A 26,624-nucleotide genomic window follows, 5' to 3' on the forward strand; every position below is an offset into this window, starting at 1 on the left:
AAGACGCCGCGCGTCTTTCCTCTTTGTCTTCCCTGAAAAAGAACTCCGACGCGACGGAGGCACACAGGCGCTTCGATAACCGTTATCAGCCCCGGCTCTCTCGCAATCAACTCGAACGCCCGGAGGAAGGGCACCTCTCGGGGAAAACGCGCCACGGAAATAACGACTGTAAAAAAAGACGTGACTTCACGCTCGCGCGCGCCTCGCGGAGCAAAGGGAGCGGAGTCGGGCCTGTACAGCAGTCGACGGGGCGCCGCGCTCCAAATCCGCGCCGCCGCCCGGCCCGGCGAGGACGAAGCGTGCGCCGCGCGTAGGCAGCGAGTATACACGCGCGTGTATCAGGCGCGACGTCAGCTGTCGTCGTCGGTCAACCGCCCGGGAGAGACGGGCAGTCCCGTCGATCAACGACCCATAATCACGTCGCGAACGCCCCCGCCGTCGGCGACGGCCTCCCGCCTGAGCGACGTGTCCCCCCCGAGCGTGAACATGTTCCGGGACGGACAGTATCTGGAGGTGATCAAGGTACCGCGTGCAACAGCTGTCAACAGCTGGCTGTCAAACGTGCTCGCGCGCGCGCGCGCGCGCAACAGGCGGGCGCCCGCGCCGCGCGCACGAACGCGAACATCTGTTACGAGGACCGCGAGCGATACGGAGCGGAGATTTTTTTCTCTGTCAGCAATACTTATTATCTCGGTGTCTTCTTCTTTTTTCGTGTCTCCTCAAAACCGTTCGAGAAGTTATCGCCCGCGACAAGTGGCATGATGGAACGATCCGGAGAGTAGAGGATGGAGACGGTGCAGGTGTTGGACGATAATCTTTTTATTAATCAATCGCGTCGGCTGAACGTGTCTCGTTAGTTTTCTGGAACGATACGCGGTGATTTTTGTACCGGAGCATATTGTGCATATATTGTTCATCGTGTCGCAACGTGTGTCCGCAGGCCTCGGACGATTGCCTGGCGACCGCCGTGGTCACCGTGCAGGAGAGAACGGTGGAGATCAAGAAGCGGAAGGTCACCACGAACAAGTGGCTGCAGGTCGAGGACTGGGCGGCCCTGTACGAGATACTGGAGCGAGCGATCCTGCGGAACGGCCGCCGGGATGACGGATCGTATCGCGAGGGCCGGGGTTGCGAGTGGAGAAAGTCGACTCGTCAGCTGGAAGTCACGTAAGAGCGCGACCGTCCCGCGGTTCGATGACTTTAGATTGTTTCCTCGGCGAATTGATTGGATGATTTCGACCAAACTCCGATTAACTTGATGATTAATTTATTAAGTGACCTGTGCAAAATGTTGCGTTAACGCGGATAGGATTGTCAATTTTTTATTTGACGCGTGGGAAGGAAGATTTGGAGATTATAGATGATGAATTATACATGTAGTCAAAAATTCGCCGGAAACAATTCTGTTGAATTAATCGCTGATTAAATTAATCGGAATTTAATCCTATTCAAGATATTCTATATTGTCTAGATAAAATATTTTTAATTAAACTGCAGAGAAAATTATATATTGTATAATAACATATAATAATAGTTTGATATTAAAGATAGGTATGTATTTCTTATGTTTATTTTTATCAATGCAGATTAATTTTGAACTCGGTTTAACTTGCTTTTTATCCTTTTCTAGTTCTAGGAATTAGAAAAAGATGAACAGTAAGTTAAATCGAGATTAAAGTTAATCTACATTGGTGGAAATGGGCATTAAACATGATAAGCTGAGCTTGCTACAGATAGAAAGAAACAATACTCTCTCAGACGAATCTTTATCTTGTCGCAATTTACATACAAATAACGTGAATTTCGTACAACAGGTACACTTTCGAAAACCCGGAGAGCGCAAGCGACGTGTCATTCTTGCCCACGATCAAGGTGCACGTGTCGCCAGCCCGGAAGAAACCGGTGAAGCGAGAAACAAGTGACGAAACGTCGAAGAGGAGCAAAGTGAAGACGGATGACGACGCGGCGAAACGAACGAAAGAAGAAAAATCTCCGATTCGAACGCCGACAAAAAGCGATCGACTGAAAAAGACACCGGGAAAATCGGCGCAGATTTCCCCGAAGAAGACCGAGACTCCGAGCGCTACCGCGACAAAGCGGGAAGATCTGAAGAGGAAAAAGTGTCGGACGTACGAGCTTTCCGACGATCTGGAGAACGCGCCGTTGGAGGAATACATCCCGGACGCGCCGAAGACGAAGAGATCGTGTCCGGACTTCAAGTACGTGCCCAGCCGGAAGAGCGCGTTGGAGAGTATGCGATTAACGTCGAACGAGTACACGCCGACCGTGTGCGACAGCAAGGGAGGCCGCGTCGCGGAAGACGTGAGCTACGTGCCGAACTCCGTCGAGAGACTGGAGGCGAATTACGAGATTTACGAGCCACGCGCCATCACGGTGGTGCCCGACAGCGTTCTCGAGGAGTACGTGCCCAATTCCAAGGGATTCAACTCCTCCATAGAGTACGTGCCCAATTCCAAGGGATTCAACTTCTCCATAGAAGAGTACGTGCCCAATTCCAAAGGATTCAACTCCTCCATAGAGGAGTACGAGCCCGACTTCAAATCCCCGAGCAAGCTGATGAAATTCGACGACAGTTACGTGCCCTCGAGCGTGCGACGGAGCGCGCCGAACGACTCGAAGAGAACTCCGAGCAAGCCGGAGAAGTCGAAGATGCAGAGACTGGAGACACGTCGGAAGGAGATGGTCAAGAAGAAGGTGGATCATCTCTTCTCGTGAGACACACGAGTGTCTTAAGTGCTTAAGTGTGGCGGTACGCGACTGAAGAAAGTTTTGCAGGGAGAGAGGAGATAGATTCTGGTACGACTGACATCTGTAAAAAGTGTAATTTATCTTAATACGATATATAAGATTCTATATATTACAGTATTGTATAGTGACATCCATAATAAAATAGTTATTCTTGCTAAGTACAACAGTATTGATAGATTGATCGTTAACGAATGTCATTTACAATGTGTATATTGATGTCTTGGAACTGGAGCAAAAAGCTGTTTCATTTCCATGCTGCAAAATCGATTATTTCACTTCCGACATGTCAATATGTTTCCTAATGACATCAGTCCTGCGCATACATCAGTGTTACGATCCATTCAGCGGTCGTTTTCGCCGTCGCTCGGAGGATCTTCGATCAAATTCTTTATAGGCTCGTATTTCTTCTCCGCCACTTCTTCCTTGGATTCTTTAATTTCAGCGTTATCTTGACTGACTTCCTCTTCGTCGTCGGTATCGTCATCGGCACCTGGATGAGCAGGAATCTTATGCGTCGGACTACCCATTGTCTGCACGGTTCCCGGCTTCTGCCACATCTTTTGCGATCCCTGAAAATGACGAAGAGAGAGATCGTGTAATCGATATATCAAAAAGCGACGTACGTAAATCAATTTATAAATAGAAATTACCTTCATTCCGCTGACTTTTTCCATGTAATAATCGTAAACGAACTTCGCCATGTGCGGCATGTCCTCGATCTCCATCGGGGGTGTCGAGGGTACGGCGTCGTTCGGTCGTTCGGTGGGATAGAGCTCCTGTGGCAATAGTTGCAGCTTCAACGGTCTCTGCATCAATTGATCGAAGGCCGGTGTCAGCTCGAAACAGTTCTTGAAGAGGGACACGCGAGCGAAGACGTAGAGACCGAGGCGGGCACGAGACATCGCCACCACTAGACGCCTCGCGTCTCTCAAGTGGCCAACCGCGCGCGTCTTCACCAGAGACAGCAGGATGTAGTCGTTTTGCTGACCCTGGTACTTATCGACAGTCGTCACTTTGTTCGGTCGGCCTATCAAAGGATTATTCGCGCACCGGATGTTTATAACGTCTCTTATCAGATGCTTCTGACCGTTATATGTCGTTAGGATACTGATCTTGTCCGCCGGATATCCCAGCAGGCGCATGTACATAAACACCGCGACGCAATACTCGGCTTCGGCGAGATTCTGATAGAAGTAGGCGCTGGGTTCGCTCTCGCCGACGCCGTTGAAATCCTCGACATTCACCAGTTGGAAATCGTACAGGAAACCAGCGTTTGCTACCAGATACTCGGGGCTGCGTTCCACGTGCACCAGATTGCCCAGTTTCTTATAGCGCCAATTGTAGAGATTGCATATGCTGGGTCTGGCGCGACCTTGGCCGTCGAGATCGACCGTGGGTACGCCCAGTCTCACGAATCTCGCGAACAGCGATTGCTCCATGTTCGAGTATTTCTGGAAGGCCATGTTCTTGATGACCGGCGGCAGCTGATGATGGTCGCCTATCATTATCCAACGTTTCAAACGATTATATCCATCCTGGGGATTTTGTAGCAACAACGGTATGAAAGTCTCGATCTCCAAGATCTGCGCGGACTCCTCCATGAGAATATTGTCGTACTTGAAACCCATGTCGACGAGCTCGCGACGTTTGAGCGCCGCGTGCGTACAGGTCATAGCGATCACCTTAGCCTCCTTCACGAGCAAGTATTTCGACCTATCGAGACCCGATCGCAGTAATTCGAAAGCACGAAACTCCTCCAGTTGTGCGAATATCCTCTCAATGTATCTGTATAAATGATATCTCATTAAAATTAGTCGTGATTACTCATCTCGTAAGAGTTTAACGCGCGTGTACTTACCTAAAGCAACTGCACGCAATCTTGAGATCCTCGTCGAACGAATTCCGTTTGAAAAGCGGCTGCGGGGCGTTATCGAAGAACTTGTGGAAGGGAAACTCCTCGTCGACTATAGCAGATAAATCGGACTTCTCATTCGTGTGCTGCTTTTGTTTCACTCTGGTCTGGAAACGGTCCCATCTCGTGGACACTTGATACATGAAGAAGTAACCCGCCGTTTCACACGTGTACGCGACGTCGCCCTTCACGTTCAGGGATTCCTGAGATGAGAGATACATTGTAACAACTGAATACAATTAAACAATATTAATATGTAATTGGAAAAATAAGTACCTGTAATCTCTGAACTTCCAGGAGCAGATCCAAACGTTTGGCGAGAACGTAATTGACCCTGCCATAGCGACTGAAGTCCTTTTCCGTCTCCAGAGCCTCCTCTCCATGACCGAGACGCAGCAGATGCCGCTCGTCGATATCGAGGGCCATTATCTTCTCGAAAAGCTGATTGAGCGCTTGATTGGAGTGCGTCACGATCAGCGTTCTCTGATTGGGAAAATTATGATATAGATTCGAGATGATTTGCACAGCGACGTCCGTTTTGCCGGTACCGGGCGGGCCGACGACCAGCGTCAGACCTGGCTGCATTCCAGCTCGTATAGCTTCGACTTGCGTCGGCGTGAAGGGAATCTGATTTCTGTAACGTAAACATGTTTTTCATCCGTTCAAAAAAATAACACGTTTTAACGTACTATTAATACGCTACGGAAGAGTAAATAAAGTGCTAACTTTTTCGGTTCGTTCGCTCTGTATGGACCTCTACTGGGTGGCACGTGCGGTTTAACTGTAATGATCTTCTTGATCGGTTCGTCGTTGTGCTTTGCGTGAACGTCCTCGAAAGTCAGCTGGAACGGCCGCACCAGGTTTCCTTCGTCCTCCGGCCTCGTTTTGCACTCGTACTGAGGAAAACTGGCTCGTAGATGGTCGATATCGAGGAATGTATCGTTGAAGTCTATCGTCGCGATTTCATCTGGCATTCTGTCGAATCAAATATTTGTCAATGCTCTATTGATTGCGGATTTTATATATTTCTCAGATTATTATAGATACAAATTATAAATTATGTGAATTATTACAGAAAGTAGTACAAAAATGTTAATCTATTTTTCAAACAAATAACCGAGGAAATTACTGCTTGGAAGATACTGGTAATTGCACGAGAATGTAATTACAGAAGAATATATCTACTGTTAAAATCTCAAACTCAGATTTGCTCATCCGTTTATAATCAATGCTGTTCCAAGCAATCAAACAAGGTACACCCTCAGCTTTATTATTGGTACATACGTACAGATAGATAATAGACAGAGATTACCTAGAATAGCATGCTGCACCCGGATCGCCGTATCCGAGGATTATGTCGTGCAACCAGTCGGGCACGACGCATTCAGTATTCATGAGCTCCCTTATAGTCTCTAACACGGCTTTGAAGTTGTTCTCCTTAGGTTTACGCCTCATTATGATATTAAATCCCTCGTATACATCCTCGCCGCCATGGCTGGCGTTGTCCATATCGATCCGGTATTGATTACAGTCCAGCCACACTCTATAGGTGCGCGAATCGCCTGGTAGAATCGGCCTCGGCTCGGGGCCATCCTCTATCACTCTACCGTTCGAGTCGAGCATACCCTCGACTTCGCACCCCCGCACCGTCGTTAAACCCACTTGTGGCACGAAGGGGAGCTTATGACTGTATTTAGTGCCTGCGATAAAATGTGACGATTGTTTAAGAGAACTCTGATCTCATCTATATTATTATTATAATATAAAGCTATTAACTATTAAGAAAAAATTTTACTGCAGCGAAACCGTCGCTGAGATTGTATATAAAAGCGATCAAAATTTGATCATCAAATTCTGGCATCCGGTCATTCAATATCGTGATAAAACGTCTTATTGGTAATAAAAATAGAAAAATGTTTACTGACAAATCTATTTTTGCCAAATATATTCTGCAATTGCAACAAAATCGTCCGCACAATTTTGAAAATAAAAATTAATTCGTCTATTAAATCTTCATTATCATAGCGGGTCATTGATTATTACAAATTATTAATTTATTATATACGTCAGCAAGTTTTTTTATTTTCTTTGCGTAATCGATTCTTATTTATGAAACGGTTTCAAATTATTCTCTTTAATTCTTATCTTACCGATAGGATTCGGCGGCTTAACTGTGATGAGAAAGCACACGTCGTGCTTGCGAAGATTTTCCCATTCGGATTTAATTTCCTTACGGACGCTGAGGTTTATCGTCACATCGGCACGGACTCTCGATGGCCTGTTCTCGCCGACGTTAGGCTTAGCCACCTCGACCACCGCGAATTGCGTGATAGGTTGAGCCATTCTGGCCCATCCGCCGAAGTAGACACCGCCGTCCTCCGCTCGCCTACAAGTAAGAAGAAATATCGTGATTACTTTTATTTTTACGAAGATGAAGCTGAATGCAACGCGACGATTCAACATACCAAGGACTCAGTCTGCTCACGGCATCCTCGATGTCTTGTCGTATTTCGTCTGCGAACAGCGGTAATATAAAATACATTTAACGACTGATGATATATTACGACTCATAAATTTAGATACGATAATAAACGACAACGTCGTTCATTCTTTTTATCGCTTTCTACATACATGTAGATTCCAAGCGGAATAGATTGAAATTCCGTAGCAGATAGTCGTGCAACGTGAGGAACTGCAGGTTCAATTTTGGCAGAGCCAGACAGCCCTCGCCAGAAAAATATTCGGTCGGGACGATGCTCTCGTTCCAGATGATGTCCTCGGTCGGGTAGAGGGGCATCTCATTCAGCTCTTCAAGCTGCGACGGCCTACGCTCGTGTCGCGATATCTGAAATTAAAAACGCACGCTCTCAGAATTCAGATCGACCTTGATGGCTGTAAAATCTCTCGCGGTCTCTCTGGACGTTTTCTCTCTTTTTTTTCCCTTATACCCACCAGCAGTTCGCGCAAAAATTCTATATCCAGGCGGTACCAATTCTCGTACTCTTCTCGCTCCGTGGGCGGCACCAAATTCAAATAACTCGCGATGGACCTCAATTTTTCTTGACTGAAAATAAAACCCATTATTTTCGCGTCGTTTCGACGCCAACACTTTGTGGTTTTCTACGTCAATAGATTACTTCGGGCCACACATGAATCATCTTACGGGATGTTATTTTCGAGATTAATTAACCCATGTGTATTTTGTAGGGTAAACAATTGCGCGCAGAACTCACCTGAGCGAACCGAAGTGTTTATACAGAGCATCTCTGACGTTCACGCTGGCTACGTTGGCCAGTGCAAAGCTTCTCAGATCCGGGAATTTCGCGAAGACTGCATTCTGGAATTGAAACGTTACCTGCTAATCTCGAGAGTTCGGGAATTTATTATACGTAATGACGTGCCGATGCACGTCAGCGTTAATGACATAGCAGCTAATAGGATTGATCATAGCTAATAGCTACTGAAATTCAAGTTTGTGTCTCATGATCGACAACGACCGGTTTGCAAAGATCACACAACGCATCTGGGGTTCGTTATTTTCGCGTTAAAAACAAAGCGTCTATATATAGTAGAAATATAAAAATTGAAGACGTCATTTTTCACAAATTTGAAAAATTATTCAGCACGTATACAAAATTGTTTTCTTAATCCGTAGCGACTACTCTACGTACCTGAAGAGATGTAATTTTAGCGTAATGCAACTCCGTCATGTCGTGATCCGTCAGGGGATTGCCGGTTTCCTCGCTGATCTCGAATCGGGCGTAGAACTTGAGCATCTCCAGGAGCTGCAATCAAGATAATCGGATGAATAATTTTTAGGGCGGTGATACTTATTGTTACGCATTATGAGTCATATACTTTTTTTCATGGAGACACGCGACCGACTATGCGTGCGTAATAAAACCAGAATCAACAAAATCGTTGCATTTATAATCGATCTTTGACGTCATAGAAGAGGACCGGCCGCAGGTATGTTAATCGTTTCTCTCAACGAAATAGGTTTCTCTTTTCTTTCGGTAAAGTACCCTCTCGAAAAATTCAACCTTCCTTCGTTGAAAAACCTAAGCATATATATATTTTCCGCATTGTCTTAAAATATCTCAAAAAATGAAGATTATTTGTAGCTTCTTATTTCTGAAAACATGAATTTAAGACGATCGGAAGATGAATTCTTCAGTTCTCATTTGAAACGTCCTAGATATATCATATATTGTGTACGCACGAAAGGAATTATTATTATATGTAATTATTATATTATTAAATAATATATATTTTACTAATTATTATATAATATATAATAATGATTATGATTATTACATACAAAATTAGTAATATTAGTTAATAGATACATTTCAGGTGTTCTGTTATGTCGTGAATATAATAGCTTCCGTCATATTCTTTGGACAGTCTTTTCGATCAAGACTGGATAAATTAATCAGTTCACTTAATAGCGTGCCTAATAAACGAGCGTGCCAATTAGCACGGCTCGTTACTCGTTCGTTACTTCGCATGTTCCACATATCAAGCGACTCTTCGAATGCGATTAGCCGACTGCGGTTTGGAGGAAGAGCATTCACTGCATCGCAGTGAATGTTAACGATAGTAATTAATCATAGTAATTATCAGAATTTCCTATCGTTCCGTAGCGGCCTTCGCTCGCATGTGCGCGTGCGAATACAATACTCCAGAGGATAACTCTAAACTTTCAGGATAGTTCAGATAGCGTTTGCAGTGGATGCACAATATCGTCAGCATTTTAATGCTATACGTGTAAAAAAAAAAGATGCTGAATGCGTAACGGTATTTATCTCCAACACGTTTCTTTACCACGTTCTTATTCACGCGGCGTGACGTTCGTAAAGCATTAAAGCGATAGCACGCAATATACCTCCGTGTTCCTTTTCTCCTCCTCTTAACTAACTTAGACGTCTTTTTGCAGCATCGTCCCCTTGGAGCGCCAACCCCTTTCTCGGTAGCTCTCACGAACGCATCTCTATTTGCATATCGACATCTGGAAGGAAACCTGCTTCGAGATTGTTTCATTCATCAAACGATTGTTTCATTCTGGCCATCGTTCTCGAGGAGATGGTGCCAGGTGGTCCCTCGCGAGGATAAAAAAGACAAGAGAAAGAAATAATGCACGGTTCGGTCGCACCACACGAGCCCATTCAAACGCAAAAAGTGGGAGAGGAACGGCGCTATCTCTCAGCCGCCGGTCTCTCCGGGTAAGCTCCGGAGAACAGTCCGCCGTCACGTTCAGTTTCGTTCGCAGCGCAACTGCGCGAGCTCGGCCAACGCGATTCCATCAGCCACTTCAATCGCTTATCAGGGTTCAATCGTATCGACAATCAAAACACGTCGTCTTCCCTGTAAAAGCTCGCGTGACACGCGTCGAGGACTTTTCTCGCGATTTCGATAACGCACCCCTCGTCTGGCTCATTCTGAACAAACAGAAAACTATACCTTATTTCGCGAACAAAAGTTCCTTGTCAGTTCTTTTCGAGTGAGAGTGAAGGTCGATCGATAAGGGACCGATAAGATCGCCGATAATCTTCTCAAGCTCCTCCACGTTTGCAGCAGCCCGAGTCGCAGCGACTCGTGAGGAGCCACGAGAAGAAAGGAAGAAGAGAGGAAGTGTGTCGACAGAGGAAACCCCGGTCGCGGGAAATCGTGACGGAAGCGACCGGCAATAGCGAAACCACGGATCCTGTCGTCGTCCGACTCGTAGAACTTCCCAGGAAAGCTGCGAAAAACAATCCTCCGCGGTCGTTCCTTCAGTGGTAAACGCCAGTGCGACCCGTCGTCGCAGGGTCCGTTGACCCTCGCTTGATCGCGTGCGTCGCGCCAAACAAGCGACTCTTCCCTTGGAGAACGTTTGCGTCGCCCAACTCGGCTATCTATCTTCGGCGAGAAGCAGAGGCTCGCCCCATACATCGAGGAACGAGGAGATGCGGTAACGAGAGCGAGATATAATGTTGTCCGACGTGAGTTACGGCAGGCAGCTGAGCGCGTCGTCGATCAGAGGTGAGAGCTTCGTGAGCTTCCCCTGCGTGTCCATTCCGTTTTTGTGCGTCAGACTCTTCTCCTCTCGTGCGATGTTTTTATAGAAACCTCCTCCTGCGTACAGGTTTTATCTACGTCGATCATACGTCGATAATAAGGCCGATTGTAATTAATCAAATTAATGTCATCGCCACGTCATTGGCCACTTCGAGCTTCTTGCGGATCTTGCGCGGATCATTGTATTCCATTTTCCAGAACTTCGCACTTCGAAAATCCTGTTCCACGTGGAACAGATCACACACGTTGTACAGTTCACTTCTTTTATCAATCTTAAAATATTATAGTTTCATAGGAAGATTTATAATATTCAGAAATCGCATAGTTTCGCATTTTACGATTCGTATAATCATTTCTTTTTCATAAATGTGCGTCTCGCGATCGTGTTTCGCTTGTCTGTTTCTAGCGTGTACATCAGAAACTTATTTTCATTTACGTAAAACGTAGCTCATTGGTATTCTACGATGCAAACTCGTCTATAATACAGTCGCAGTCGTGCATACGGTTAGCAATGGAACATCCGATATTCAATTAACTTATCAATCGTCAAAACCGGCCTGAACATTATACAATTGTACGATTATAGGGAAATTTGCGTTCGTCGATAAAAAAAAATCAACTCCAATCTATCGTAAGTATCTTCTCAACAAGGAAGCTGCTGTACCGAAGAGAATTATTACTGGATAATAATTTGCAGCCAATATTAATGCATACATTCGATCGGCGCGTGTATCTCGGAAGAGACAATATTTCGTTGTCTACTCGGAAATCGCTTAAAGTTGTTTAAAACTAATATCAAGATAAGCGCACTGTGAATTATTGTGAAAAAGTCGCAACCGGTTCTATAAATAAATGCAGATGACGAGATTTGATGCTTAATCGTGACATTTCATAATCTTCATAAGGCTAATTTGATCTGGAGATACACAGAGTGCATTAAGCACGCCACTTCGATTATCAAAAGCGCGTCTTTCGCTTGTGTGTTTTCTGTTAAGATGAGATACCTATCTCAGGCGAACGGTCGCCACGCATCTTACAATTTACTTCGCCTGCAGGATATCTCATTTCGAACAACCTCTTACGATAATAATCTTTAAAAAGTTGCGTGTTTACCGGCCTTCGTTTTTATCCTACATGTATTTTATAATCTTATTGCTTGCGAATAGTTCATCGCGTTAATGCGACAATCTAGACTAAACGAATAGCGGCAAATTTATCGATATACTTTTATATATATAGATATACATATATATATATGAACGATGATAACGGCGACACGTGAGGCAGAAAAACGATAAGCATTTATTCCGCTCATTATACGGCAATTGCATGTAATTAAACATGGCGCTTATATCGTCTTTAATTAAGTTGTCCCTGCTGCACCTCCAAGCAACGGAGGTGACGACTGCGTCGATTCACAGTAATTCCACGGTTTACTGAAAAGTAAAAATTATTTTCAACGTTAGGATTTTCCTAGAAATTACGTGACAATAATATTCGACGATAATTACGTTGTAAAGCGAGATCTTCAGACTCTGTTGATGATTTACGATACGAAGTATCATTTGAAGTTTACAATCTCGACGTACGGTGACGAGATAGTTACATCGATCGGGTCAAGAGATCGTCCCAGAAAACTTAAATAATTGCGAGAGAAGGCAAAAGTGTGTATACGATTAACGACGCCGATCGTTTCGCAAAAATAATGTTATCCGGCAAAATTTCTTGAGGCCGATATCATTATAAATAAGAGATGCAAAAATAAATCGAAGCGTTTAACTGATAATAGTAATAAATCAGCAACAGTAAAAAGAAAGGAATAGAATACACGAGTTCAAAAAAACATACGTATCGCGTCGATAAACAAAATATATAAAATATTTTTTTATGAAACGATTAACGTTATCGATGGATATTAAGGAGTAATAACATAACAAAATTCTTATTTAACGACTCGTGCGGGCATTTAAACTTTCACGATATGATACGTCGCGTCTTTTATAAGACAAATTATTCGCTACAACATATTAATTTGCACTCAAAAATAAATCAAAGCATTTAACTGATAATAGTAATAAATCAGCAACGGTAAAAAGAAAGGAATAGAATACATGAGTTCAAAAAACGATACGTATCGCGTCGATAAATAAAATGCCCTGTTTTAATGAAACGATGAACATTATCGATGGATATTAAGGAGTATTAACATAATTTATAACAAAATTCTTATTCAACGCCTCGTGCGGGCATTTAAACTTTCGCGATATGATACGTCGCGTCTTTTATATATAAGACAAATTATTCGCTACAACATATTAATTTGCACTCTCTCCGAATTTCGTGCAACATTAAATGCTCTCGTAAAATGTTAAAAATGTAGGTCGAACGATACACCGTTACAGAATACAGAGCACTTGCCTACGCACGTGTCCGGTACAGACGCAGTGCGGTCCAGCGCCGTTAATAAAGAGTTAACAATCTCAAGTTAACAAGAGAGCCATCCCTCCTTTCGCAATTTGTCGCAAATTGTTTGATATCGCACATCTGCCATCAGTGAACTGGGTTACGGGTGCCGTTTCTACATTGCGTCTTTTATTGCGACGCGCCCGTCTCTTCTCCGTCGAGGAGGAGGATGCTGGCGTACGCAGACGGATGTACCGCGTTGTATCGAGCTTGGTTTTCCCATTCAGAGAGTTCCCGTTTCATTTTCCGCTGAAAATCTCGTAACCCCCGGATAACGGAGGCATTCGCGTGATAACGTCGGGTCTAGTATCACCGAAGATAAAAAAAATCGTTTGGGTATCAGGCCGGCTCTTATGTGACGCACGCGGAAACTCGTGGTACGTGTTTTGCGTTAAAACGCGGCAATAAATTGCATTAAGATTAAGATATAGTCGAGGACATTTCTAATTCTATTATTAATTTAATATACTTGACCCATCATCAGTTTGAAGTGCAATATTATATAAATATTTCATAGAAACGATTACGCTAGAAAGAAGATACCTTTGCAAACGAGATCGCTGACAACAACTAGATTATTGTTAGAATATTTTAGAATTATTATATTATGGAATTATTGTTAGAATTATTGTCACAGTCTTTCCCGAGAAATTGACGAGGACACTTGATTAATGGGAAAGGAATCATTCCTCGTCACTGTTTCGCGTTTACTATATAAACGTGACAGAACGTGTAAAATAACACGACTGTGTATTTTAAGCTACGCCTTTCTGGCAAGCGTCCGTCTTTTCACGGAAAAGCTGAGTCAACCGTATCACTACATTTTGAAATGCGACGTGTTGCAGGTTCCCTCTGGTTGCTGTGGCTCTGCCTGTTCGCGAGCTCGGTCACCCCGAGCCTATCCTTCGACGTATCCTGCTGCCCCGAAGGCACGGTATGGCAATACTCCAATTGCTCGGACGGCACGAAGATGCGTCTGGAGTGCCCGTTCGGCATCTTCCTGATGGATCCCAATATGAGCGACCACGATAACTTCACTGTCATCCACGAGGACGACACCTGGTTGTTGTTGGACATCGATCATGAAAAAATCCCAGCTGACAGGTAGAATCTCCGCAACTTCCGCCTGGCTTTATCTGCATTCTGCCGATTACGGTTTTATCTGCGGAGAATTAATTTGTCGCACACGTGCTTGCGGAAGGAAAAAAGAAATAGAGAGAAACGGTCGCTGGAAGTAGTTGATAGATTGAGAAACACGAGGAAAATCCTGGTGATCGGAAATTTTCTGAGCTCATGTAGCATCTCGTTTATTATTGCAAGTTATTACCGCGCAATAATCCCAGGCTGTTAAAATCTTTCGTAATGGATGGACGATTAATATCGAGCTTGACTGATCCACGACTGAGCGTCGATTTTTATCGCTAATGAATCTTTTTGTTCATTAGATTCTGCATAGCCAAATCGGCGCGGAGCGCACGCGAGATCGCCCTGGTGTGCTTCGACGAGCTGATGAACGAGAGCGTCACGAAGTCATGGAAAAACACGCTGATCTGCATCGTCAGCATCATCTCGGCGATCTTCCTGATCGCCACTCTGGCGATTTACGTTATACTGCCGGAATTACGGGAGTTGCAGGACAAGGCAATGATGGCCGCCGTCACGACTTTGGCGGTCAGTTACACCGTCCTCTCCATTCAGCACTTACGGCCGAACTTAGAGGACGATTATGTCATCTGCGTTTCCCTCGGTATGTAAAATGATATGTAACTATCATTAAGTTGCTCTGATCAATATAGGTAAATTTATCGTCGATTTGGACATATGAGAAGCATACCTTAAAAAGCTGCTCATAAAAATAGTCTCATTTTTCTTTTTGCTCCCTTATTGCTCCTCAAAATTCATGTCCTTCCGACTTTTCGCTATTATCCAATCCATATGTTTGCATTTTAGGATTTATATTATACTTCGCCTTCATGTCCGCGTTCTTCTGGTTGAACATCGTGGCCTTCAACGTGTGGCGATGCGTATGGTAAGTGCCAGGCGAATAAAACACCTGAGAAACACCGGGTGTACGTAAAATTGTAATAACATCTATCAAAGAGATAGATTACTTCACATTCCGCGTACGTCTTCAAAATTCAATTATCCGTACAGGTTTAAGAACTTCAGGATAAGAGATCAATCGCTCTTCTATGCTTACTGCGTTTGGGGATGGGGCGGTCCAACGTGTTTTCTGATCGCCGCACTGACGACGCACCATATATCGGGAAATCACCTGCGACCCGGCTTTGGCGAATTTGCCTGTTGGTTCAGCGGTAAGTTATAAATTTAAAGAAATATTCCCGTTCCGACAAAGAACATCAGTGAGTGACTTTGCTGCTTCATAACATTGTCGAAATAAAATTTAAAAGGTTGTTTATCGGGCATTCTTTTGATGTATGATAAAATATTATTTCGTGCATATTGTTTCACAGGCGTTACAGAGACGTGGGTGTACTTTTACGGGCCGATCGCTATTCTATTAATGTTAAACATGATCTATCTCGGGATGACCAGCTGGCGTTTGTGGCATCAATATCGCGATTACACGGGAAGCAAGCTGCGAGTTTTGCGATTTAAGTGCCTGCTGTATATTAAATTGGTGCTCGTGATGGGCATTACCTGGATCTTTGAATTGCTATCATTCGCAATCGGGTCGAGAATGGATGAATTCTGGTAAGCGATCGTTAAGACATCCTACCTTGACATCAATATTTATCAATTACCAATAAGGTGACCCACGAACATTCTCTTTTTCGCCAGGATACCGACGGATCTGTTGAACGGCCTTCAAGGATTCATCATATTCCTGCTTCTGGTCGCGACGCGGAAAAGAGTGCGGAAGCTGTTGGCGAAAAAGCGGCCGTGCGGTATCGCTTTCCCGAAATCCTGGGCCGCGTACGAGGACGAGGAGTGCGAAGCGGTACTTCCCGAAGAGCTCGAACTATCTCAACAAGGATAAGACACTCTTTCAAGGATAAGGATTTCTTTCTTTCGCAATTTCATTTCCAGGATCATCACGCCGGTTTAGATGTAAGAAGTATCGCCTAGGAAAAGATAATCTTGATTTATATCTGTACATTGTCTGTAATCAGGCACAGATAACGCGATTGTTGTCGACCTTTTAATTAATTTGGTTTTAAATAACTCGTTTATATATATATATATGCATTTTATTTTCATTCTGCACGAATATAGTCTCAATTATGTCAATCCGTTATCACTCACGAGTCAGTTTAATCGAAACCAATATTACTCTAAGTGTATCTCTTGTTGACGTATATATTATCACTTATTCTTTTACGTATAGCGCCATAAGAGAGACATAAAAATACGATATTTGCCTGATAACAAGTTAAGCAATATAATGTGTGTTTTTTTTAAGTATCCGATCATTGTGGAACACACGTCGTATTGTTTTCGATTAGCGTAATGGAGTACATTAGTGTTAAGCGCTGCATAAGAATCTCTGTAAACATTATGCAAATGTTGGACCGAATCACTGTACGTCTGTGTGGAGGAAAACACGTGGAAAGAATATAATTACAAAGATTACAATTACTCATCGGTGCGTAATATCATTTCATGCCTGTGATTCAATTACAGTTTCTCGTTTAAGTAAATCACTTCAACGTGACGATGAATCATCCGTTTCCCCCACGTTCCTACGATTTTCTACGAAAACGCGTAAAATCCGACTCATTTACGTTGTTTTCGTTATACTTTCGTTATCGCGAGTACTATGCATGACGTATCGCGCGGATCTACGGCACGAGATTATCTCGCGTGCGGTGAAAACATTGCGCAACCGAATCCAATCGTGAATCTGACGAACATCCGACATTGGACCATCAAGGTATGTAGCTATCAAGGTGTAAACCGTTGAGCAATGAGTTGCGATGCAAAAGCCGCTTTCTGTACCCGAAGGCTACCGGACACTTTCACCGTGGGCGAGACAATAAACCCAATATCCTACGCGCGTACGTTAACGTGCTCGTCGAACTCGAGTGTCTCCCAATAAAAATCTGATTCACGCAGCGACATAAGGTGTCTAGACAACAGACTTAGGAAAATTGTCGCCGCGGGCACGCGGTTAAATGTGCGCGTTGGTAAACACACATCGCTTGTCCCACTTCCATTGATCTCGCGTAATTCGTTACGCGTCATCCACTTCGACATGCGTTCATTAATATGAATTGTACGGGGCGTGCCAGATCTAGAGAACCTTTGCTCGGTGGATTCTTCAATCAGTTCGAGGCTGATTCTTTAAATCTTCAAAAATGTCAAGGACGACTTATGGCTTAAAAATTATATTGATATCCTCGACATCTTTATTAAAGAAACACGCATTTCACATTGGAGAATCCATGGGCGAATCTGCAATCCTAGAAGTAGGTACTCTGTGCCATCACGTTGCATTCTAACGATACAGCATCAGAAATGCATGAAACAATACCGCGTATAACAAACCTGATTGCATTCGCGCAGTGCATTCTGGCTTGTTGATAGACGGATAGATAGTAGGTCACGACACGAACTAAATTTGTTAAGCAAATTGGATCGTCCCGAGACAATCGATGCTGTTATAGGTGCAACGAGTTCGCCTGAATGTATTCGACCCCGCGAGACATTCCGCGAAATGCTTTCACGAAATATTTGCAAACGTGCAAATATTTTTTATATATTGTTCCCTAGTTCTATAAAATAAATTATAAACTACAAATATTGCTATTTAAATGCGATTCATTCATGATAAAAATATTTATCAAAGTATAAGCTCTTCCTATTAAATCTTTCATAATTTCCTGCTTTAAAAACAAAATAAATATCTCGCTGAGATACCTGAAATGCCGATTCGTGCTGTTACATGCAAATAGATGCATCCATCATAGCCAGAGAATTTATGCTTTTTTTTCTTCATTTCTATAATTATGTCAAATCGACTTAATAAGTAATAAGTAACGTGCTTATGTCATCGAACGATTATTTGGATAAAGGTGAAGTGGAACAAAAAAATGGAGACAAAAAGAGAAGACAGATGAAAAAAATCTAGATGAACGTAAATATTATCTCCTTGCATAAGTTGCTCGCATACAAATCACCATCGGTAGGATTAACAGATTAGGCATAAAAATTAATCGACGACATTCCCGGAACTTTAGTTAAGCTTTGGCACACCTACGCTAATGAAATGCACCGTCAAATAACTGGAGATGACAGAGAAGGAGTGATTTTTGCATTCTTCTCGTGTGTCTTCAACGCAGGAAGAAATTACATGTGAGAAAAGGAAGTTGCAAGTTTGATTAAAATTGTTTAAGAAAAAAGAATTGTATTATGACATACATGTAAAAGACGAATTTAGGTTGTATGAAGAATTAAAAACGTGCAAAATTATCTCTCTCTTTTTAGACGTGTTAAGGTTAACAATGACTCGATTGTTCAACGAAAGAGAAGCAACGCGTCGCGTCGCTGTCATATACAACCAATTGAGAGCGTAAATAGAGCATGTTAGCGTTACATTACGTGCGTCTTGAGAGCGGCTGTAAAAAGGGAGTACCGACAAAAAGGGGGGAAGCCAGTACGAATTACCGAGGCCCGACAGTCCGGAAGGCCTTATTTGCCTTTCTCAGAGGAATCATTATTGGTCCATCTATTTTTAGCATGCATTGTTAAATCGGTAAATCTCACGGAGAATTTCGTGAGAATTTTTTTGCGCGTTTCAAATAAAAATATGACAGAGAAGTGATTTTTACATTCTACCACTGTGTCTTCGGTACAGGAAAATATTGCATGTGAGAAAAGGACTTGCAGTTTTGACTGAAGTTGTTTAAGAAAAAGGAATTATATTGTTGACGATCAATGACAATAGCATTTAGATTAGAAAATGGACGTTGCACTTTGTATATCTATATTTCTATTTATATTACAGCGCGCTTACTTTTACTGACACAGTAAAACGCGTGTCGAGAGGACTGAAAGTATTTTTTTTTATCTACACTCGAGACCGCTCTCGGTTCTGATACATAGATATATTCGACAGCGATACAACAGCGTTTCCGCAGAGGAGCATGCATTTCACAAACACATGCCATATTTTACACACGTCCTTGCGGTTTATTGTTAACACGTTTAAAGAAGAGGTGGCGAATGAATAATACAAAGATGAAACGAGAAGAACCGCGAGAAAACAAGAAAAAGAATGCGACTGCGTACTTGCGAATTCACCTAACTAACGCAGACTTGCATACGCTGATGTTTATGATAATATTTGAAAGAAATATCGTGCTGCTTTCGTAATTTGTCTAATGCCTATTTCTACCAATGTAGATTAACTTCTGATCTCGGTTTAACTTAATTTTTTTCTATCTTTTTCTAACTTTTAGAACTAGGAAAAGATGACAGGTAAGTTAAACCAAGATCAAAATTAACCTGCGTTGATAGAAATGGACATAATTCGCCTGGTGATAATTCTCACGTATAAGATTAAGAAAGAATCGTCCCTTTTGTACACTTACGATGTCGAAGGCTGAAAAATAATGACAATTTTTGATAAGAATAATCTCATACGATAGAATCGTCGCAAAAAAATAAGTTTTAAGTAATTTTTCCGAGTTATCAATGTTGCCTGATAAGAGTATCGGCCTGATTAAAAACTCATTTTTTTCTTATATATGGTTCTTACATTAACAAATTCGAAAATAAGTTGTTTTGATAATTTTTCGATTAACTCCCATGTCCCAGTTCCCATGTCAGTCATTCATTGATATCGTTATCATCGATAATCCTTTGACATTTAGCTAGAGATTCAAATTATCAATATTGTCATATATATTGCTGATAAACAATGTATACTTAACTCTTAAGAATAAACGCATGATATAAATAAATAGTCAATTATTATATTAAATATTAAAAGGTTTATATGTCTAAAAGGGTATCCTATTTAACACTTCTGCATTCAACAAATGTTGGAGTAAAGTAGAGTAAAACAGACTATCTAAATTTTGGGATGCATAAGATCCCCTTATAGTGGTGACACATTAAGACATTAATCCTAGAGCTCAAATCTGATGAAGAAAAAGCAAAATGAGAAGAAGAACCGTATACATTACAGATAGAAAGAATGATGTAACGAATTTTACACAATATTCTGAATTTTTTAAAAAGCCGCGTCGGCACTCGAGAGTTCAGAATACATCATCGAAAATGAAAGGATTGCACAAAGGCGCGTGCGAGCGCAACGCTGACGCGCGCCGTTGTGTCTTGGGAGCAGCTGAAACGAAGGTAAAACTTGCTTGTGGTCGTCGCGGGACGCAGGGGGGCCGAGGGAGAGCAACGATGCGGCGAAGAACGGGAATGTCATGGCGGCGGACGCGCTGGCAGGGGTAGCTAGGTAGGTAGGCAGTCGCGGGACGGGAGGCACTGGCGGTCACAGGCCAGGTATGGTGAAGCGAGCACGAACACGCCGCGCGATGAGCTGAGTGAATCACGGATGAACGCTTCGCGAGACGATCGATCGGCCGCACGGACGCGGCGGCAACTCGGTTTTCCGCTCGACGGCGAAGAGGCGGGAGAGCGTGGCCGCGGATGCGAACCTGAGGAGAAGACTCGCGCGCGTTTCGGCGTCATGTATACGAGGATCGTGCTGCTGTTGCTCGCCGTCGGTTGGCAGGCGAGGACCGTGCTCGCCGACGCCGAGACGCGACCCGTCGGCGCCGGCGTGACGGTGAACATCGGTAAGTGTTGCGAGCCCGAGGAGCTGCTGGTGGACGACCGGTGCACGCCGCTGGCGGAGACCAACGAGACCAAGTGGCGGCCGGAGTTCGTGAGAGAGCGAGACGATGCGGCGCAGGGGAGAACGGGATTCGCCGAGCCCAGGTACGAGCTGAAGATCGGACGGCCAAGATGCGACTCCGACGAGCACCAGTGGCACGTGTACTACTATCCGTCCGGGCCGGATCGGCTGGCGATCCTGCCGAGCGGCGTGTTGCGCCACTACATCGTCGACCTGGCCAAGAGCATGGACGAGAATCGCGGCGTCTACGGCGTCGCGATGCTGAACAATCTCGATGACGATGACGACGACGACGACGACGGGGAGACACGCGCGACCATACACTACGACTATCCGTTCGGGCATTACTGCGCCGACAAGGTGGTGCTCAGCGGGGATCGGCTGGTGGCGACGTACGCTATGCTTTGCGTGCCGGACGTTGCTGTGCGCTGGACCGACACCAACTACCTGATGAGGCACGCGATCGATCCCGCCTTCCACGCCGTGTCGATGGCCTGCTATCTGATCGTCGCGGTGGTTTACTTCGTGTTGCCGCAGCTGCGCGATCTCGTCGGCAACATCATCACCAGCATGTCTCTCTGCCTCATGATCAACCAGTGCGCCTCCACCGTCAGGATATTCACCGAGTTCGGCAATCACGTCAGCTTCTTGGTCGCCGGTACGTGAATCGTGAGCGGTTGTCTCGCTTAGCGCGAAAGTGACGAATGGTTCTTTATTTATGCAGTTGAATCACACGCGGCTTCTCGATATGTCCTTTTGAAGATGCAAATGATCTCCTGTGACGAAACCGGCGTGACGAGGCATATCTGATTATCTCCGGCGTATCATTTTAACGTTCAATTAAACTCCGTGATGAAATTGGAATGCGTTCTGTCTGTAGAAAGAAATATCTCGATAATTTATCACAGAGAAAGGTTGCATTTAGGAGTGGCGGCAATGTAGCAATTGACGAACTGTTGCTGCATTGCACACTCAGCAATGTTGGAGACACTTGATATGAATTAATTTATAGAATTACCGTGGGTCATCTTCCCACGGGCATGCCAAGACAGCGAAATTTGCGGTCATATCCTTTTCGTTTCAAGTGCGTTAGCACCATCTGCGAGACACGCGAATGAGTCATATTTTAGCGCGAGAGCAAACGGACCGACGGAAGGACCAATTAATGAGCGCGACCGCTCGAACGCACCGTCTGCTCCGACAGCAAATTGCCGGGACAAATTTCCCGGACGGACGTGTTGCCAGGAAATACAACACTGAAAATCATTTCCGTCTCTTTCTTCCTTTTCAGACACGGTCATGTACGTTTTCCTGATGGCCGCCTTCTTCTGGCTCGGCGCCCTGGGCTACTACGTGTGGAACACGTTCAAGTCGCGCAACGTATTCCTGCGGGTCACCGACGGCAGGAAGTACTGCTACTACTCGTCCTGGGTCTGGTGCATAACGGTCTGCATAGCCGGCACGGCGATCTTCGCGCACTTCGCCCTCGAGACGAACAAGCCCACCGTGGGCGGCACGACCTATCCCGCCCAGGAGACCGTGGGCTGGCTCGGACTCTCCGTGATGTTCATGTGCATCGCGTTCACCATCATCATCGATCTGTGCCTGATACTGACGACCGCGAACAGGATCAAGCGGATGAGCACGTACGGCCGTATTCATCACAAAATGAAGTACAGCTTCCGGATGTTCGTCTATCTCTACGCGATCATGAGCACCGGCTGGCTCTCGCTGCTCCTCTCGCAGTTCAAGTACGACGCCCTGATATACAGCCATATCGTCGTGAATCTGCTGCAGGCGCTCCTCGTCCTCTACGTGTGCGTGTTCGGCCAGCGTAGGGTCACGTTCCTGCTCGGGAAAACGTGCAACTGCTGCGATTCCGGCGACAACACCGAGGGCCTCGACTGGGGCGAGGAGATGACGGCCATCAACGCGGGTTATTAAAGTGCGCCTATCCTCGATGAACAATCACTTGCGTTACGAGCGTAATCTGCATTCGACTCGATGATCGAACGATGACGACGGCGCGTTTAGATCGCGATTAGTAGCACAACGTCGCTCGCGGAACCGATGAAGAATGCATTCGGCACGTGCGAAGCACGTGGAAAGAATTCCGTACAGTCGTCCAAGTACGATTATATTCGAATTGAGATAATACTCGTTGCACATCGTACAATCTCAATCTCAGAGTCATAGCTCATAAACGTACATCTGTCGCGCGCAAATTTTACCAGATATATATATCGTAGATAATATGCGCATATATATTGAAACCAAAAGTTATTCTTTATAGAGTGTGAAAAATGCGTGGATGTGTCTCTATTCCAGAAGGAAACAGTATTATGCGCGTAACGGCGTTATTTTGAAGAAATATACGCGAAACGTGCAAGTGAAGAATATGTAAAGAAAGATACACATATATCGGAGACAATATCGGAATAGAAAAATGCAGCAATATATTGTAAATAATGATGCAATAATCGAGCCAATGTGCAAGTTAAATGTGAGCGAAGTCGAGGAAGTCGACGAGGCATTGAAAGATCCTAAAAGTTTAAAAAATTTGTAAAAAGCATCATACATGAAGTATATATGATGCATTTCGATTAGAGTGTTCGGACTGATACGTAAACGATGGCACTGGTAAAATTGCGTACGTCTTTCGTATTCCACGTTCGGTGATTATGCGTGCCTTAAAACGAAATCAATCTCTTGCCTTGTAAAAAAAAAAAGAAACGTACGCTTATCGAGACATTTTTATCACTTCGCGATTTTGACACGTCTAGCATGTTGTATTTATCCATGATCATAGCATATCATGTCGCCATGACTTAGTTTTTTAATCTAAATATAAAAATCGATTGTATTATGCAATATCGCTAATTGACGGACCAGTTTGCTGGCGGGCGTGTTGCGCAGTATGATTAAAATATGTGTCACCGAGTCTCAAATGATCTTATACTTTTAATGGCATTTGTGTTTAATATTTATGTCTATACAATAAGTCAACCTTTTTGTACGAGAGAGATTTAGATTTATTAGATTCGATAAACGAATATTCGAATTAATGTCGTAAGTTAAATTATTTAACCCCTGCCCTATTTGTGCAATAAATATATACTTTGCAGCGACTCACCTGTCCGAACAAACTTCCCTCCGGACGATGCAGCAGATTAGATAACTGGCAACGCACCACCAGATGATTGTCGTCCATGACAGTGTTGAAGAAACGTCTGGTAGGAAGTAAAGCCTCGAGGTCGATGACCAGCTCCAAAAATCTCTCGCAATAACGTACCTTATCCGGAAGTACACTTCCTATTAAAAAATATAAATAAAGTTGTTTACAATTAAAGATAAATTGTTTCAAGTACTTAATTTTATATGAAATTTAGTTGAATTTCTGGCTTTAAGAGAGTCATGCTTAAAGAGTCAGAAAATGTATTCTTTTAAAAAATGCACAGATGAAATTTAAATGGAAAAATATAAATAAAGTTTTTCACAATTAAAGATAAATTGTTTCAAGTACTTAATTTTATATGAAATTTATTTGAATTTCTGGCTTTAAGAGAGTCATGCTTAAAGAATCAGGAAATGTATTCTTTTAAAAAATGCACAGATGAAATTTAAATGGAAAAATATAAATAAAGTTTTTCACAATTAAAGATAAATTGTTTCAAGTACTTAATTTTATATGAAATTTAGTTGAATTTCTGGCTTTAAGAGAGTCATGCTTAAAGAGTCAGGAAATGTATTCTTTTAAAAAATGCACAGATAAAATTTAAATAAAAAAATATAAATAAAGTTTTTCACAATTAAAGATAAATTGTTTCAAGTACTTAATTTTATATGAAATTTATTTGAATTTCTGGCTTTAGGAGAGTCATGCTTAAAGAATCAGGAAATATATTCTTTAAAAAAATGCACGGATGAAATTTAAATGGACACACATAAAGATACGCATAAAATACCTTCTGCGGAAATCGTTTCCAATATCGTCATGAATTTTATCATGAGCCTATGCAAGAACTTGCGTTCCCACTCGAGTTTCTCCTTACGCTCGGGATTATCCTTCTTCCTTATAACTTTCCAATATTTCCTCCATTTCGGATACTTTCTAAATTCGAGTTCCCGCCTGCCTTGCTGCAGGGAGATCCACATGGACAGGGACACCAGTCTCTTGGCCTCCTCCCGAACCAAGGACACCTCCATGGAGTTGAAGCAATGATTCAGGAACACTATCAATGCCGTCTGTTCTTTCAAATTGAAGTCCATTATAGATTCCTCCAGGCACGCCTCGAGGACCTTCTGAAAGAATCCGGCGAACTGCGTCGGATTCTTCTCAAACGCCTCCCAGACTTGCACCCGCTCCCTGAACTTCTCGTTCACCATGACGACGATGGACATGGTGTGCTGCCGCGTGGCGGTCTCCGCGTTGTAATTCGGCCAGAGGAAATTCTCCAGATACTGGCTGAACTCCAGCATCATGATCCTCCGGACGGAAAACTTGGACGCGCATATCTCCTGCACGTAAATCTCATCCACCACTTGGGAGTCGAACGCCAGATGCGTGTTTGTGGTGTGCGGCGCCCAGTACTTGTTCGCAAGCTGCAATACAACGGAATCGCAATGTAATCGCACAAGGTATGCAAAGTAACGGACAAGAACTGATAGAAAACTCGTCCGGTCAAGGGATTCAGGCCATGACATCTCAAAGGATACACAATAAAAGCAAGAATCAATAGAAGTGGTTGATGACAAAATTCGGGGTGACATCTTTAACAATTTGTAAACTCCTTATAATCGTAAACAGATACCTGGGTGAGCCTGTCCGCGTTGATCTGCTCCACCGTAGGAGCGGGATTGTTGCTTTTGATAGGCGGTGCGTTCTCCATCGTATCCGTCAGCTCCAAACTGCACGCCAGAAGTCAACCTAACCTAACCTAACCTCCATCCGCCGGTGTCGACGACGAAAAGAACTCGCAGCCGCGGGCCCGCGGCGGGCAAACGTCGCTTGTCGCGCGAGGAGAACGCAGAGGGAGAATTCTCGTCGAATTCCTTCGCGATTTCTTTAAAACAAGATTTTGAAAAAGCAGATTTGATCCTTCTAATTGCAAAACAAGACGTAACCGTCGGTACGAAAATACACGTACGCGTGTCGCGTGGCGTACTTGCCTGCGCGGTTCGGATTTGGCGCGGGCCTCCCGTCACGCGGTCATGTGACCAACTTTAGTTCGCTCCGAGGGAGGCGACGCCGAGCTGACAAGCAACTGTCCGGAGTGTCCGGCCTTGTCCGGGAAGCGAGATTTGGAACTCCTGCCTTGGAACTCCGACGGGACGAGCTCCCTCGACGGTTATTATGGCGCGGACCGACGTCGCGGACTCACGTCGCGACGCGCCGTCGCGACGGCTGTAGAGCGACGTTTCGCGTGGACGCCGTCGTCGTGAGGGATGCGCGTACGCGGAACGAGCGAATCGCGATTATCGCCGCGCTTTCTGGGAACGAGAGGACTCTTCCCCCCGTCCCCACCACTTGTCGCGTCGTCGCCCGTCGCCGTCGGTGGCTCGCGTTGGAGTTGGAAGGAGACCGCG

The 26,624-nt window shown here is 44.1% G+C and overlaps 4 protein-coding genes across 5 annotated transcripts; 3 read left to right on the forward strand and 1 right to left on the reverse strand.

Moving 5' to 3' along the window:
* Window positions 1-264: 264 nt before the first annotated feature.
* LOC139819521 (uncharacterized) lies at window positions 265-2,933 on the forward strand. Of its 2 annotated transcripts, none has more exons than XM_071788920.1 (3): window positions 265-522; window positions 941-1,167; window positions 1,815-2,933. In XM_071788920.1, the coding sequence occupies exons 1-3, from the start codon at window positions 487-489 to the stop codon at window positions 2,734-2,736; spliced, it is 1,185 nt and encodes a 394-aa protein (XP_071645021.1). In that variant the 5' UTR covers window positions 265-486; the 3' UTR covers window positions 2,737-2,933. The 2 variants fall into 2 exon arrangements, with proteins under 2 accessions (XP_071645021.1, XP_071645022.1); XM_071788921.1 differs by having other exon boundaries at window positions 265-513.
* On the reverse strand, window positions 2,825-26,320 carry LOC139819502 (RNA helicase aquarius). Its single transcript, XM_071788882.1, has 16 exons — window positions 26,186-26,320; window positions 25,850-26,101; window positions 25,004-25,640; window positions 24,172-24,350; window positions 8,353-8,466; window positions 7,915-8,018; window positions 7,634-7,745; window positions 7,313-7,526; window positions 7,147-7,195; window positions 6,832-7,067; window positions 5,994-6,381; window positions 5,408-5,656; window positions 4,958-5,315; window positions 4,628-4,884; window positions 3,420-4,554; window positions 2,825-3,338 (listed from the first exon to the last, which is right to left on the reverse strand). Exons 2-16 carry the CDS (start codon window positions 25,925-25,927, stop codon window positions 3,111-3,113), a joined length of 4,338 nt encoding a protein of 1,445 aa, XP_071644983.1. The 5' UTR covers window positions 25,928-26,101; window positions 26,186-26,320; the 3' UTR covers window positions 2,825-3,110.
* On the forward strand, window positions 9,916-16,804 carry LOC139819518 (G-protein coupled receptor Mth2). Its single transcript, XM_071788915.1, has 7 exons — window positions 9,916-10,705; window positions 14,050-14,308; window positions 14,650-14,951; window positions 15,155-15,233; window positions 15,359-15,519; window positions 15,679-15,919; window positions 16,007-16,804. The coding sequence occupies exons 1-7, from the start codon at window positions 10,654-10,656 to the stop codon at window positions 16,203-16,205; spliced, it is 1,293 nt and encodes a 430-aa protein (XP_071645016.1). The 5' UTR covers window positions 9,916-10,653; the 3' UTR covers window positions 16,206-16,804.
* Mthl5 (G-protein coupled receptor Mth-like 5) lies at window positions 20,505-24,103 on the forward strand. Its single transcript, XM_071788913.1, has 2 exons — window positions 20,505-21,696; window positions 22,330-24,103. The coding sequence occupies exons 1-2, from the start codon at window positions 20,736-20,738 to the stop codon at window positions 22,980-22,982; spliced, it is 1,614 nt and encodes a 537-aa protein (XP_071645014.1). The 5' UTR covers window positions 20,505-20,735; the 3' UTR covers window positions 22,983-24,103.
* Window positions 26,321-26,624: the final 304 nt, after the last annotated feature.

The sequence above is a fragment of the Temnothorax longispinosus genome, chromosome 9 (genome assembly GCF_030848805.1).
Source record: "Temnothorax longispinosus isolate EJ_2023e chromosome 9, Tlon_JGU_v1, whole genome shotgun sequence".
Classification (NCBI taxonomy): domain Eukaryota; kingdom Metazoa; phylum Arthropoda; class Insecta; order Hymenoptera; family Formicidae; genus Temnothorax; species Temnothorax longispinosus.